This window comes from Thalia democratica, chromosome 4, assembly GCF_965202585.1.
Source record: "Thalia democratica chromosome 4, ktThaDemo2.hap1.1, whole genome shotgun sequence".
Classification (NCBI taxonomy): domain Eukaryota; kingdom Metazoa; phylum Chordata; class Thaliacea; order Salpida; family Salpidae; genus Thalia; species Thalia democratica.
Genome location: NC_139168.1, coordinates 8,543,564 through 8,561,250, shown reverse-complemented (window position 1 = coordinate 8,561,250; position 17,687 = coordinate 8,543,564). Strand labels below are relative to the sequence as shown.

Sequence of the window (17,687 nt, the reverse complement as noted above, 5' to 3'; positions counted from 1 at the left end):
GTTATTATTACCATGTATAGTATAAAAAAAAATCTACTTAAGTTAAACTTTTTCTAGTTAACAATCATTATTAAAATATTCATTTTATTTAGTGAGATTAATTTTTTTTTTTTACTACTTATGATTAATTTAAGTAATGTAATAAAATTTATTTGAAATAAATCACTTCTTAATTATAAGTTATCATAGTTATGTGTTGAATAATAATTACTTTATTATTTTTTATAGCATTTAACAAATTTTTTTAAGGAAAGTGATAAAAATAGCAAATTAAAGATTACTAACAATTTAAAATAAACTAACAGCGAAGGGAATTTAAATATTTTTCTAATATAAACTTAGTTAAATTTATAACTAAATAAAATTTTTTACTGTATTTAGATTATCATTTTATAACTTTATTTTCGACTACAAGTTTCAATTTATTAACAGCCTACAAATACATTTCAAATCTACAAAGTGCTAATAATTGTAAAATAAATATGTAGATTTAACATTTATACTGTTTTGTTGTATTTTGTTTTGTATTTTACTGACAGTTTCAAGCTACTATGCAACAATATGTTGTTGGAGACAGCAGTGAAAATAAAACAGTTGTTAAGGAGAGTCGTACTTCTAATTCTGCCTCTGGAAATTCTACCAGGTTTATTTAATGGTTTTGCATTAAGCTGCTTAAGTAGAACTAAAAATTTCTAACCTTTGTACTAAATTAGATTTCTCTAAGTTTTGCTTTCACTTAAAATATTAATAAGTATACTTTAGCACTAGTTAGTTTTATAATTAATTAATAGTACTAATCAAACGTTTTAAGTGTTAATATTTGCTTAACTAAACAATTTGTTAAAATGGGCTAAAGCTTATAAGTTTATATTATTAACTCTGAATTTAATTTTTTGTCTTTTGTGTTTTTGGTAAATTGAAAACAAAAAACTAACAGTACAAGCAGCAGTGTTCAGAGACAAAATGAAAAGCCAATAAACGCCGATGGTCAAAAAGCAAAAATTTCTGCAAAAATAGGTTAGCACTTTATTGAAGTTTATGTAAGTATCATATATATTTAAATGTACTCAACAATTTAAAAAAGCTTTACATAATATAAATTACATGCATAAAAAATAAAAATATTAAATTTAATTCTATGAAGTGTAATAAGTGTTTTTAAAGCAACACTATTAAAATAGAAGTAAGTTGTTTCTTGTTGTTACTGTGGTTTAGCAAACTAGACTCTTAAATGGTTTATGATATACATTTAATTTTATTAACAGGTTTAAGAAAACTTATTTTGAAGAAAGAAAAACTTAAGCAAGCTCAGCAAAAGAATCAGGTGGGAGAAATCAGCGCTATGACGTCACCAGTAACAAAACCACCTGTTGCGTCAACATTGCCGCGTCCTCCTGTTTTGACGTCACATATCCAAAAACTACAAAAATTGACTGCAATGATCCCAAAACCAATGGTTATGACGTCACAAACGCAACAGGGCAGCATGACGTCACAACATATCAGCAACGCTGACGCACGTCCTGAATCAATGCAGCCGGAACAGCACATTGAAAATGATTCGGAACGAGAAGAACATTAAGATAAAAATCAATAAGTTGCTGTAAGTAATTCTTAGTATTTTTTGAATTAACTTGATCAGTGTAAATATACGACTATAAAATTAATGATTTTTTTAAAAGTTTAGAAATAATAGTTCAGATAATGTTTGTTGTTTGCCTCTGAAAATAAGCTCAACTGATTTTCTATTTAGTTTGTGTTTCTTATAAAGTCTATTGCAAATTAAATTAATTTAAACATTTCTAGGGGTAGCAAATGGATGGATATCTAATGTCAATCCTTTAATACCAACAAATTCTTTGAAGCATCAGAAATACCTGAGCAACATTCACAGCCCAGCAGCGTAATAGTTATCGCTAAAATATTTATTTCGATATAAATTTAAAGTATGTATTTCAGTATTGCGTAGAATAATATGTTTAGAGAACTTTACCTTCTAGACAATTTTTTTGATTAACTTTGTCATTTTTTTATGATAGAAAAATATATAAAATTGAATTTTGATGTAGAGTAGACACATCCATTTTTTTTTCAATTCATAAATATATAGAAGGGTATTGAAAGTATATAATGCTTTATTGATGAAAACTAAATGGTCTTTCTTTACCACTGATTCTTTAACCGTTTTTTGAGTTTTGATTTCTTTATCGTGCTAAATAAACTATAACTTAGCGGTTTAAAGATTTCTTTTTGTGTTTAGATTTTTTAAATAGTAAAAATATTGTAATAAAGTACATAACCTTAAAAGTTTAGTTGTGTTTTTAGCTTTTTTTTTGTTTTTCTAAATATTTTTTCTTTAAAATCTTTTAAAGTGTTTATTGAGGGAAGGCTAAAATAAAATAAGTGAATTTTAAACTAAAGCAATTTTTATTAATTAACAAAGATCTCATTTAATATACATTTTTTTTTGTAAAAGAAAATAAAGAAGCAGTAGATATTAGCTAATCTATGTAAGCACTTTTTACTTTTATCAAATAAATATTAGATTTTAAATTGTGGTCCTTTAAACATTTTTTAAGAGTTTGAAATGTAAATTGTCATTTAACTAATCCTGCTAAACTTATTAGCGTCAGTTTATTTTTCCATTTAATAAGCTTTTATTTAATAAAACATTTTATAAAACATTTTAAAATAAGTTATATTTCAAAACTATAAATTAAAAAAAGAAAAGAAATAGTTTTCATACTTTTTAATTTTAGTTGGAGAGTAGCATCTTGAACTTTAATAAACTATGACACTTAATTTTTTAAGCGTATAATCAATAGTAACAGCCATACAGTTAAATTTTGCTGTGTGTATTTAAGGAGTATCTACGCCTACGGTATGAACAAAGAAAAACTAAACTGAATAAGTACTGAAATTTATAGCAAAAGTTCAACGTAAAAACAAAAAGAACCTTTAGCCTTTAGTTTAAAATATTGAATTTTTTACTTCTTCTCCCTTCTTGCTTCTTACTTTCACATAGTCTCTGACATAACTTTTTGGGAAACGGCCCGCGGGTCAGATTCGACCTAAATTCAAAGTTTTTTTCCCGTGAAACATTTTTTTATTATAGACAACTTGTGTAGAACGAATAAAGTTGATTATGTATATTTATAAAGCTCTGTATTGTGTTTTTAACTACATTGTAGTGCTTATTAGTTAACCATTTCATTAAGTCTTATTTTTTAGTTGAAAAAAAATCAAACGATGGTTTTAAAAATCTATAAGTTTAATGCATGCTCTTTAAGTTCAGAGTGCTTTCAGACAACAGTCCGTCCTCAATGAACTTTTTTAAACTAAAAGGACTGAAACACATTCATGCAACTAAGTAAATAAAAGTGAGAAAATATATTATGATGCAGTAATTCAAAACTGTGTGTAAAACCAAATCTGTAAAAGTTAAAATATTTTTTACATTATAATGATTTTTTGTATGTAAAAGTAAATCCAAATAAAATGAGTATAAAAACAAACACTTTTCCGATATAGTCTTATTTTTAAGTAATTTTGTTAAATATTTAGTTTTTTTTTTCAGTTGTGCGTCTCGCTAAAGAATTTTTTATAAAAACTGACACCCTAAATGAAAAAAAATCCCCTAATTTTTTTCTAACTGACGAGTGAAGTATTTTAAAGCAGAAAACTTTAAATTTTGTCTAAAGAGTACTAGTTATAGTAAAAACTATATATGACTTTCGGTATAGAACATATCTTATAAACTTATCAACTCGTCTAGTGTAAACTGTTTCTAAAACTATAACACTTTAAAAGGTCTATAAAATTTTATTTAATAGAAATTCAAAAAAAGTTAAAAAATTTGAACGTTTGAACTAAAAAGGATAAGCAAACTTAACTAGAAGTTTTTAATCTTAGTAAGAAGCTTGAAAATTTATATAAGCTAATGTAATTATTGTAGAATTTTCTAAAAGATAAGAGTTACCTAAAAGCATTATAAAAGACAATTTAAAAGCATTAATATAAGTTAAAATACAACATATTTTAATAAACTTTCTCGTCTTTCTGTCTAAACAATTTTAGAAAATGAAGTTAAGTTATTAAAGTTTTATAAAATAAATTAGAATACTTGAAAAGGTCAATATATTAGAAATGTTTTAAATAAGTTAAATAACAAAACATCAACATTAACATAAAACAAATTTCAAAGTAAAATTTGTTGTAAAAAGAAAAACTGCTACTGTCACAATTTTCTTTTAACCACGGATGATTTATTATCTTCTGTGCAGTCATCCTGTCTTTCACATCCTTACTAAGCATCCTCTTCAGCACATCTTTGCAATCGTCTGTAACTTCAACGTCAATTACCATTCCCTCATAAACAACATCCAGCTCGTTTTCAAACGCTTTGTACCCGTGTAAGCAGTAAAACAAAACCTGCCCAACACCCCACAGATCCACACCCTTTCCGTGACAATCGTCCTTTGTAATTTGTTGCGGAGTTCTGTAGCATCTTGTCCCACATATAAAAAATATTTTTGTGTTCTCCCCTGGGTTAAAGCTCACAGCGTGACCGAAGTCTAAGAGTTTCAGTTGTTGTGTTTGGAAATTATAAAGGATGTTCTCCGGCTTTATTTCTAAATGAAAGATTTCGTTTTTATTGAGTTTAAGAACTAGTTCTAACAGCAGTCTGAATATAACTTTGCTCTCTTTCTCAGTAAAACATTCGTTACGTTGACTGATTACGCAGTCTTTCAAAGATTTGAAGTTTTCATCATATTCTGTAACAATATCAAGGTACTCATTATAATAGTACCAATCGATTATTTTCAACACCGACCCTTTGCCGTTATGCACGCTTATTTTTTCTGCCTTCCTCTGATAGAACACTTCTTCTGGGATGTTTTCTTCCACATTAATTTTATAGTTTGTTATTCTTAATCTTTTTATGGCCACCTTCTGTTGAGTTGTTTTATTTCTGCCCAAAAACACAATTGTACTTTTGCTTTCGAATAAATTGGATACGATAATGTATTTTGAATGGAGTGTTGGAGAGCTGCTTCTTTCTTGTTGTTTGTCGTCTACACTTACGCTTTTATTTCTAACTGTTGTGTAACTTTCACATTTAGTGCTACAGAAGTCATTTTCTTTGTTAGTATTTATTTCTTCAGGTAATTTCCGGCCGAGAACTTTGGTGATGGATAGAATACTTTTGTCTTGCTTAATCTCATTAAGTGGTATCAAACGAGGTGGTTTGCAAAAAATATTTTCCTTCAGGTCTTTGCCAATATCTAATTCTTTGGTTTTTGTACTTTTAAGAGTTTCTTCTAGTAGGTATACCATTTTTTTTATGTAAATAGTTGCTAAAATATTTTTACATTTGAGTTATTTATTGTTATGTATATTTTACTAAGAAATAAAAAGTTTAAAATGCAAACCTCTATTAAAACATATACCATAGTCAACATTATATAATATTTATTTCTTACATGTAACTTAAAGACACTTTTAAAGTAAAGTTTGCTCACTAATTTTATCAAAGGAATTAAACTGTGTCAATTTTTAAGTTTCTCTTTTGATATAAAAAAAACTGGGAACGGGTCTAAATTACACGTAGACAAAATTGCACAGGTTACTAAACTTCACGAGTGCAAAAAATTGCACGAAGCCAAGTTTGCACGAAGACACAAAATTACACGAAATAACAAAATTGTACGAAGACAATTTCGCAACAAGTTTCAATTTTGAACGAGTTTCATTTTTGCACTAGATAAAAAGATATAGAAAAAAAATAAATAAAGAGAAAAAACTAAGAGATAAATAAAAAAAAAAAAATAATAATAATGTTTCTGACCGAGGGTAAGCGTTAAGGTAACAGTAATAGTAAAAATAAGAATTAAATAATAACTATTACTAAAAAAAATAATAATATAAACTACCGATCGAAGTTAAGGGTTAGCGGTAACAGTGATAGTAACAAATAAATAAAAAATATTAAAAAAAGCTTATATTAAAAAAAAAGCAATTTAACCCTAGCAAAATTGCCTTTGTACAAAATTGTCTGCTCATGCAAAATTCCTTCGTGCAATTTTATCCCCTCGTGCAAAAGTATATTCGTGCAATTTGGTGCACTCGTGCAATTTAGACAGCTACCTAAAAAACAGATACCTTTCAGATATTTACAAAAATAAAAACAGAGTTAATTTTGACACTAGATAAATTTCGAAGCTTTTGGATACAACAATACAAAACTATATTTTTGAATACATGTTTATAAAAATTTTAACTTTTAATTTTTTTAATCTTTCTATTGAAATTTATACTGAGGCGGGTCAGTTTAACACGAAGACACTTTTGCATTAAGCGTCAATTTTGGACAAAAGACCTGCAGTGCAGTTTAGCTTATAGTTAAAATTTGTTTTGAGTTTTTGTGATATCATTAGAAGTCTAGTTTTTAATAAAACCATTATTACAGATCTTAAAAAAATAACTACTTATAACATAAGTAATCAAATTTGAAAAAATAGTCAGTTAAATTTTACTTATATTGTAATTTAATAAATATGCTGTTTTAAAAAGCTGACATTTTTAAATTAAACTGTTAATTTTAGTCTAGCTGAGTCTGGACAGTATAATTTTGTAGTGTAAACAGCAATAAATATTATTATAATACAATTTTAGGTAATAAACATAATTTTATTTTCGAAAGATATGGATTTCACAAATTAAAATCAATCAAAATAGTAAATTTATAAAGTATACTCACTCAAAGAGGCTTGTAAACATATATATGTTTAAGAGTCTACAGCTAAAAACAAATTAGTTGCACTATTTTTTGAAAGCTGAACTCCTTAAATCTTTTCTCAAGCAGGACAATTTTTTTTTAACAAAAGAGTTTCTAACCTTTTCAATGTACTTAAATATGAAGTGTGGACTCTACTAATGTACAACCAATAATTAATAATTTACTAGTTACAAAATGGCTTATTATGAAAATGCTTCTAGGGCAAAAGTACTAGAAGGGTTGCACTTAAAAATTTATTAAAATTTGAAAAAGCCTAAACCACAACTTTGAATTAAAGTACAACCATAAAAATTAAAATTCCTATTAACCTAACTTTATTATAAAAAAAATAAAACTGACATTGTGAAACGTATATATGTGAAAAATTTTAAAGATATTAAATAATTTGTACACGTGTCAAAGTATGTATGTAGGTATACTTAATTTATTGGTAATGCTCATTATAATAAACTTTACTTTATTTAATTACTGTTTTGTAAATACAAGATGCTTTTTTAGTTATCTTTATATAAATCAGGTAACAGTTTTACTAGTAGTTCTATTATATAAAACAACCACAAAACACTGTTGTAACAAAACTATTTTTGAAAGTATAAGTTACTTTATTAAATAACGTGAAAACAAATAAAACTTAAAAACACTTTAAGTTTAGTTGAAAAATACTTTATAAATTTTAGCAGTTTCAACTATAAACTATTTAAATAACTCTAAAACATCTAAACATTGGTCAAATAGTAGTTCTTATATTTAAAGTTTGAATAATAACTAAAACCATAATAATACACTAATAGCTTTACTTGCAGTTATAAACAAACAATATACTATCAGTCTCTAGGTCTTAGCAGCAACTCTATCTCACACTAATGATAACATTGCCTGGGATACTTGCGCTCTGGTTGACAGATTCTGGTATTGTGACACTCAGCATTCAAAAACAATAATAGAGTATATGAAAGGTGCATTTTATTATACTTCTTCTTCATACATTTTCGGAAGAAAATTTTCACTCAACAATCTGCTACCCTTTAGTTGCCAGAATTCAAATGTGTTTTGTTTTTCTTAATCTAGTTAGCAAACAAATATCAAAACAAAAAAAGTAAAATAAATTTAAATAAAAAAATCATTAATTCAAACTAGTCATAAAACTAAGTTATATGAGAATTGTAAGTATGTACCATTAAGATAATAAAATGTATATAAAACTTGTTTAATACTTTCAATAACTTTGTCTTTACTATTTGTCACAAACATGCAAAAATTTATATTAGAATAATCAACTTGATAATTTTTTTATATAAAATGGTAAAAAAGTTGGTGCTAACATTATAGTACTTGCATAGAAAATAAAATATGGTTAATCATACATAAACATAATGTTATGACTAACCTAGCGTTGTTATACTAATATTTTACATTGGCCTTTCTTTAACTTTATTTTTCAATTCTGAATCTTTAGTTTAATACTCTCAACATTTTTTTCAAGTTGTAGACCTTCGTTTATCAACTCATCTTGTTTAAAATGTATTTTCATAATTCCTCTATGACATTCTACCATTTCAATTTTATTACTAATAGGATTGTAACTTTTAAAAACTAATTTTTGTTGTCATGTTTGAATAATCAATATGACTCTATTTTTGTTGCAAATTGTCTATTATTAGTTGTTTTAACCTATTTTTTGAAAGTATTTTTGGAACCCTGAACTGATCTGAAGTTGGGTCCTGTCACATTCGCAGCCTGTGCAATGTTTTTATACTCACGACTACATCAAACTTAACAACCTCACTTCGTGCAAGTGAACTTAACAATTTATTAGAGTTGTTTTTAAAAATATCAGGATTAAAAAGGGACAGTGCTTTTCTGTTTTATCATGTACAGAAATATCTTGGTTTTGACCCTGACAATAATCTACTTTACGGTTAATATTATGTATAATAAATTCTTTTCATGGTCTCACAGTCTCTTATTTTAACTTCCCTTTTTTTTACTTTTAGTTGTAAGGTTTGGCCAATTAAAGAGTTAAGTTTAGGTTTAGGCAAAAAAACTTTTCCTAGGTGGCCATCTCTGTTTGAAAGATAATCTATTAAACTTTAATAGTATTTTTTTTCATAGTCAACTGATGTAAAATAATTTCTTTATTAGTATGTGGCCAGATTGAAATCAGAACCTGGTACCTTACTTGAATGCGACACATATTCTAAAAATAACTTATTTCATCTCTTGGGTTAGCATCAATATCTACCATTATAATGGATTTAAACTTTAAAATTATATTGTTGATCATGAATTTTTTTTACAATCTCTGAGTATGTAGGAGTTAAAAATGTTTAAATACTTAATGCATACCTGAGTTTATTGATTTTTATTTGCTTCCTTAAACCATTAGATGTTTCTAGTTACATTACATGTTTTGTAAAATCGTGCTGCAGAACCTGAGTTACCTAACATACCTAACTCAATCTGCTGAATTTTTTTATTAATGGTTGACAGTATCTTCTTTTTTTGCAACAAGTTATGTAGCTCTTATACATTTATATGCTCTGAGTCTTTTATAGGTGTGGTACTTTTATGTTTAGGAATACCTTTCAAAATATATTGGGTTATACTGATCTTCTACATCTTTAGTATTGAAATTAAATTTCAAGGCCTTATGTCAAATATTACCCATTATACCAAATTTGTCTACAAATATCTTGAAGACTCGTAAACTATAATTGCTTTGAATATCCTGTGGGGTATTGTTATTTATTTTGTGTTTTCAATGGTCATTAAAAGTAGTGTGTAATTTAGTATTTTCATAAATAATTTATAACATTTGTTTGTGAATTACTAACTGTTAGCTATCAGATACTAAAAATTTAAATTTTATTTTTAATTATAATGATACTACATATATTACTATGTATATATAATAGAAGAGCATTTTTTATAAAAAAAAAATTTTTACTAAGTTGCTTAAAGTTTTCAACAAAAAATGCTTACATAAGAAATATATTTTATACTAAACGATAAATAAGCAGTCAAAAAGTTTGGTCTAAGAACCTGGTGCACAAAAAAAATTGGTTATCGAGTCGTACACCACATACTTTAAAAACTTCTTACGAGCTTTAACTGTAATTTCAATAGATGATGATGATACATCCCCTTACAAATCATGTAACTACTTTTATTAGTTTTGTAGAGTTTTGTTATGTTTAATTAACAATGCTTCTAGAAAATCATCATTTTAGTTGCATTTTTTTTATAAATACTATTATTGGAGTTTATTGTACGAAGATGGACTTAAACAATACACACGAAAAAAGAAACAAACAATTTACATTCAATGAAAATTAAAAAACTAAACATAACATAATAAAAAATTACAAACAAATAGTCATGAATGATCAAATATAACTTAGTATGCACAAAAAACAAAACAAAGTAAACTTCCATATATAAACTTATGTATTGACTATAAAAGATTACACACTTACAAAAGTTATACATAACAATTTATAATCTGTAGGGGGAAGGCGTAGGGAAAAAATATTCTTAGTGATACTAGTACTTTAAAATAAGTATATAAAGTTTACTTAAAACCATCATTGTAATAAATTTTTAATCGATAGTCACTGTATTTTACTGGTGTTTATGTTATTTAAATCTATTTTAACTTAAATTAAAAGGTTGTTAAGGAAGGGTTTATTTTTATTAATGGTTTATTAATGAATTTTTTTTTTGATTTAAATCAAGTTTCCTTGTTTTTAGCCATTTATGAACATCATCAAATATTAGTTGTGAAGAAGTTTCAACTTGCTAAATACTTTTGCGTCATCTGCAAATAGACTCATTTCGCTTTGAGTTTTAGTATTTAAAATAATATCATTGATGTAAAATAATAGAAGAAGAGGACCAATGAATCCATTATGTTTTTATTTTGAAATAAAACATTTCTTTATTCGTATAAACTAAGTTATCTGTTTTTATTTATTACAAATGGTCTTAAACTTTTTTTTACATAAATAATTTGGTTAGTATATATTTATCTATTTAAGTTTATTAAACACAATTGAATTTCTTTCTTTTTCTTGTGAGCCCTGTTGAAGTGGTTCAGTTTTTGGTGCTTGAATTCAAGATTGCACAATAAATTTGTTATAATGATAATACGTATTTTTTAAATAAAAAAAAATATCTATACTTAAAAAATGTTATATTTTACAAAATTAAAACACTTAGCTACACTTTGTTGCTTGTAGAAAACAAGTTTAAGTAAAGTAAACTTTATTAAGTTTAAATGTATAGCATTTGAACATTGTATTATATTAAGCAGTACCTCCAAGTCTATTTAATATTTTCATAATTATAGTTGTATATTGTTGAACGAAAGAAATACGCTAATAAAACTTTGTCTGGAACTTTATATACAAAAAAAAAACTTTCAGTTATCGAGTTATATACCACAGATGAAAATTAATGTCTTGTCCAAGACCATCTCTATCCGATATTTTTCATACATGTAATTTTTGATTCTTTTAGTTCACAAATACTAAAAATATTTTTTATTACTCAACCACGAAGTTGATATAGTCAGTGACTGTCTGAAAGCTCAACAAAAATTAGTAAAATAATAATTTATACTGTACTTAGTTTTAACTTTTGTTTGTTTTGTTTTCAAGTTATAACACTATCTCCTACATGGCTTCAATATTTTGGACTTATTTCCATTAACAAGCAACATATAAAAAAATATTTTGATAAAACTAAAGTCCAAAGAAAAAGACATTGATATCAATAAATTTTTTATTCTGTTTACTCCTACTTTTATTGAAATCATAATAAACAAAAACTAAGATTTTTGATATAGATTATTTCGTTTTTTGAATGTTTTACAAAAAGTTATTAAGGAAAATACTAAATTATTAAACAAAATAAAAGTTCTACCACATTTTTAAACGTCTAAAGGCGTCCATGGTATTTAATAAACTTTATAAGTAAAATCTATGTCTTTATCATTTGACCCTGGATCCGATTGTAATGTTAAGGTCTTTCTCTTAATATTTGCTTAGTCAGTAACATTTGTTAGAGCTGAAGTTTTTTAATAATTTTACTCTTATCCCTAATCCTACTTATCCAAACATGTTAAAAATTGATCAAAAAATCAAGTGTTATTAACTAAAAGTAGAAAAAAAATATAAAAAGGTTTTTTGCTGACTCAGCAAATATAAATGAGCTGTACTAGATTTTAAGACGACTCTTTGACTTTTTATACTAAAGTTACCTCTGTAGACATCACTATAGTAACAAAACTGCGTACTGCAAAAGTTTTTGTCAAACAAGTTCGGCCTATTGAAGACAAAACGCAGCCCTGTCTGGCCAACCGACCAGAGAAGTAATCGAACTTTGTAAGATAATGTTGGAAAGGTATGTAAAAATTAACTTGATTAGGAATAATATTATCTAAATTAACCGTTAATTGTAAGAGTGTTGTTTTGCAAAACAAAAAAGCAAAACAATTATCATACAATCAACACATTTTTAAAATTAATGTTCAGATATGCCAGTAATAAGCAAGTAAAAAAAAAAACATCTTATTTTCATCAAAGGTCATCTATTTTCTATAGCAACTAGAAAGTTTGTAAAATAAGTAAGTCCACAACATACTTCAACAACAGTTTTAAAATTAACTAAAACTATGAGTCTGTTTGTGTTTGAAGATATACTAGAGTCCTTTTATGGAATTTTTGAGTAGAAACTTAGTGTGATGATTTTTAAATAAAAAAGAAACAATTTTTGCAATATAAAGCCCTATTGCTTTTTCTAACAAATTGAACCCAGGTTCGGATCCAGTTTGAAATTGAGATCCGACCAGATCCGGATTCTAGATGCTGTGGATCACTTTTGTTGAACAGTACTTTTATTTTGTGTTTTTACATTAAAAGTGATAATTAAAGTATAAACAAAACTGAGCTAGACCAAACTTTTTGATTAATTCAAAAATCAAAATATTAGTACAATTATTATTATGCAATTTTTATTTAAAACGTTGTAGAAAAACTTCTTTTTTTATAAGCTTTTATTTTACTTAAACTTCTTTTAAGCTACTTTTCTAATTGGTTGTTAAATGGTATTTCTTATAAATTAAACTTATTGATAACTAAAACAATACATGAAGCTATGTATTCAAAAAAGTGTTTGTATCACGGCATTATAAAACTATCTTAATATCTAGGCTTAAAAGAATAGTGTAGTTAATATGTTTTTACATCTAACACAAAAATGTTTTTTAATTAAAATTTCTTTATTACATAAACAATAAATAATACGAATCCCAAATTTTATTTATACAATAAACTAGCACAAGTACTAAGAGTTTGTTCATCATAGATAACATTGAGCAAAACTTTACTTTAAAGAAGTTTTTTTAACAGTTTTCGTGTGATTAAAAAACTAACAAGTATAAAATAATCAAAATAAGTCTCAATTTTCTTTAAAAATATAATAACTTTTTCTAATTCTTTTGGCTATAATAAAATGTTTAATTTTTTTTTTTGTATTTTGGTTCACTCTTTTTCTTTAAATACCTGTTTTGTATATAAAATTAAAACTCAGTGGCAAGTTTTTAAAAACACTAAAAAATCACAATTTTTAAATTCTGTGTAATTTAATGATGTTTAATGTAACCCATATTAATTTATAGTGAATAACTTAAAGCTTACTTAGTTTTGTCAAAAAAATCTAATATTTCCCTTTCAAAAAATTTTAAACCTTTAAATTTATAAACTTTTTGTTTGTTTCTTAATGAACTGACATATATCTAGGCTTAACTATTTTAGTTATATTAGATACATCAAAACAGTTTTAATTTCAATAACTAATAAACTAAATAGAAATTTAAAATAACTTTGTTTTTTTAATTTTAAGGGATGTGTAGTAAAACATAAAGATTGGTTAGATATATTTTACTTTTTTGATTCCTTATCTTGTATGAAAAGCTTCTTAGAAAACCAGTTTATACAAAATGTAAAAATCGTTCGCTAACGATAAAAATTTAACATGTAATTATAACTAAATTAAAAATATAACATACCTCTATGTTTTTAAGAAATATTTTTTTGTGTTTTAACGAGTTATATTAAGCTATAGAAATAAACATTTAGTTGTGTTTAATTCAACATAAAAAACTTAACAAGCGAAAGAAAATTTTGGTTTAAAAGTTAAATTTTTGTTGTTTTAAATTGACCATATTTAGTAAAATTAATTATGTAAAAATTGACCTTTAATAGTTTTTAAAGCTTTAAAGTAAAACTAACTAAGCTTACCATTAAAACAACTTGTTTTTAAGCATATGCATAATTGTTCTTAAATACCTAATTTGACAATATTAAATTTATTAAACTTAAAAGCTTAATTGTACTCAACTAGGGCTAATAACCTTATTCTAAACGATTAAATACTTTAATTTATTTAAAAAGGTTTTATGTAAACAATTGTTTATTAAAACTTATTGCTTTTGTGATTAACAAGTTAAAGCTAGCTGCATTATACTTGTAATTAACCGAAGCTTTTAGTACTTCATTATGTTTTCTAGTATTATTAGTCATAACTTTAACAGTTTTAAAAGAATTTGTTTGCCTAATTATTATGACATATTTGTTTTGAAAATGTTGTTTACATTAGTAAATTAACAAACTTTAACATTCTAAATTATACTCATTTTAGTATAAATACAAGATTCAAAATCTTTTAAACTTTTTGTAGTACATATTGTTTTAAGTTATTTTGTCTTGGGTTCTAAAATTTTTTTCACTAACTTCATTATTATCATTAGAAAATTATGTTATTAATAATGACACAAGTAGATTTTGTAAAATATACAATAATGTTTTGAAAAAACTTAGTAGTTACAGGATTTTTTATACTTAAAATGAAATTATATGCATTGTTGGTTTTATTTAGCGTTATATTGCTTTCTAAAGCAGGAAGATACCCAGGTACGTTCTTATAATGAAGAATTATTTAAAATATAAATAAAGTTATTGCAAAACTTACCTGTAATATCATAAAACCTACATCTACAGTTTACTACTAAAAACAGATACATACTTACTAGTTGTAAATATCTTATTTCTATATATTTTCTATTTTGTATATTTATAATTTTTATTTAATTTTTTTTTGTAAACATGTTGTTGTTATATAAAAAAATAAACTAAAATCTTAATGTGTTACTATTTTTTAATACATATTATTTTATACTTAAAACAAGCATAACAAAATATAAGCTATAAAAACTGGAAACAAAACCATAAAATGTTATTTTTGTTTTACATCGAAAAACAACAAAACTGTTGAACTAGTCCTTAAAAACTAAATATACATATATATATTATTTATAAGAGCTTTTATTGACTTTTCATCCAGCGTACTGCGGCAAAAAGGGTTAAAAATAAAACAAGTTTAATATTTATTATTATTTTTTATCACAGGATACTGCGGTAGACGAGGCGACGCTATCAGCTCAAAAACAACTTTAGATATAATAAACGACCAGGTATATGTTTAAAATAAGATATATGTATATACACATATAAAACAACTGATTTTCGGTTCGTTTCCTTCAGTTTCTATGCTTTATAAATGTATATATATATATATATATATAATTACATGACATATGTAATTGTAAACGATCAGGGCAACGCCACTTTGGTCAGGGGACTGGAGGGTCCGGTGGTGAGGGGGAGTTTTAACAAGTGGTTGGGAAGGAGGAGCACCCTGATATACGGGAGGGTGGATGATGTGGAATTCGAGTTTAGAGTCTTTGTGGTGTGTAAGAAGGGGAATAAAGGATTGGTTTGTATCTTATTTGGCTGTAATAGATATTTATGTGTATAACATGCTGAAACAACTAAAGATTTATAGAGTTTTAACTTAGAGCCTTATACCAGGCTTTTTTACGATGTTTTCTATTTTGAAAAAATTATAATGTGAAGTCATCGTAGTAAGTACAATGGTAAAAAAAGGCTTGGTTAAATTGTCAATTAAATATTATGAGTTTATAGATTATTGAATTCATTTATAAAACAATGAATAAGTCAGTTAAAAAGGTTAATGAGATACTCAGTTTTAATGATTTTTATAAAGTATTGATATTTAACCTTTGTTTGTTAGTTTCACTTTAAACGAATTAATAGGAGAACTACCAGTGTGTACCAGAAGTAGATGAATTCTCACAAGAAATGGTCACTTTGACATTGAAGCCAGGAATTAAAAAGGTTTTCTACGAAATATCACTTAACAACACTGATAATCACGATGAAATTGAAGTGAACGTTCGTAACCACGATAATGAGTTTTGCTCCGCCTTGGCTGAATTCGTCGGTTCGTAGATGTTCTAATAACTAAATTTTAGGAATTTAAAAATTATTTTTTTACTACAACTTTTCTTTTGAACTTTTTCGTTTGCAAGTATCTCCTTATATACGAATTGATGCATTTGAAATCACAATTATATAAACGGTTTTTTAATGAGTTCTAGCACTTGTTCCTTTGTCAAAGTTGGTAAAGATATATTTTTATGTCTTAAAATCTCGAGAAAAAATAAATATCGATTTACATTTGTAATGTTGCTTAAATGTTTATAAATATTTTTTATATAACTCTTGGTAATAACATTTAAAAAATCTCGTAAAATCTATAAGTCATTTTAGTTGGTGTTTTTCTAATACTTTATTACACTTAAATCGTTTCAAATGTAAATGTTTTTTGTAACCAAATTTTAGATAACATTAGTTAAAAAAATTAAGTCTGAAAATTAAACTCACTTCTAAATGTCAATTTTCAGATATCTACTGTGAAGTTCCCGAAAAGTTTACTCCGTTTAATCCAACGAACAAAAACAAATTTTTATACAAATCATTGGTATCATTTAAATGTGCAGAAGAGAATTCTTATTTAAATTATGACGGGAACTACGTTGATTCTTTTGAGTCGAAATGCTTGGCTGACAAAACATGGACTAATTTAGATAAGGCAAAATGTTACACTGGTTAGATATTGATATATTATAGAAGTTTTTAAAAGTTTATTATAATTCTAATACAGTATTATAAGTTTTTGCTCAATATTAGCAAAGCTAAAAAGGTTTGTTCAAATTAAACAACAAATATAATTTTACATTCTAAAATTTTATCATCTAAATAAAAAATTAAAGTTTTTGTTATTTTTGCTCAATTAATTGTACAATTTAGTTAACAAAAAATTGCTATAATATAGTATATGTTCAATCTCTTTTTATAACCATTTAGTATAGTTTTTGTAATACTAAGTGGTATCAGGATAAAATCTTATAAGTTAACAAAGTTAAAGTTATAAGTATTAGACATTATTATTCTTTTTCAACAACTTTATACAGCACCAAAGAGTGTCAATATCGAAGGAAATGTTTCAGTAAATGAGGGTGATAGGTTAAATTTAACTTGCACTTACAGAGAAATAAGCCCACCTGCTAAATTGGTACTGTATAAAATTGATGGGGAAGTAGTCCAAGTGTCAGACGTTGTTAGTTTTTCATTTTTTATAAATAAACTAAGTTTTCTGTTACACAATTATGAGTAAAAACAGTTTTTATTTACTTCTTTAATCTTCAAATTTATTCTATAGCCAATAGTAGTAGGCTGTTCAAATTATAATTACACTACATTGTTATTTATAACTCAAATAAAAATTTCAGAACAAAACATTCACTTATGACGTCAGCAGAGATGATGACGGCAAGCAGGTGAGTTGTGTCGTCACAAACGGAATCGCAGAATACGTGACTAAAACTAGCCAATCACCTGCAAGAAAAATTGAAGTTTTCTGTGAGTTTTGCAAGAGCTCTTAACTTATATTGGTAGTTAATGTT

The 17,687-nt window shown here is 25.7% G+C and overlaps 1 protein-coding gene across 1 annotated transcript; it reads right to left on the bottom strand.

Annotated features, from left to right (window-relative positions):
- Positions 1-3,975: 3,975 nt before the first annotated feature.
- Positions 3,976-5,337, bottom strand: LOC145832985 (phosphorylase b kinase gamma catalytic chain, liver/testis isoform-like). Its single transcript, XM_082940189.1, has 2 exons — positions 4,256-5,337; positions 3,976-3,979 (listed from the first exon to the last, which is right to left on the bottom strand). Exons 1-2 carry the CDS (start codon positions 5,335-5,337, stop codon positions 3,976-3,978), a joined length of 1,086 nt encoding a protein of 361 aa, XP_082796315.1.
- Between the last annotated feature and the right edge of the window lie 12,350 nt (positions 5,338-17,687).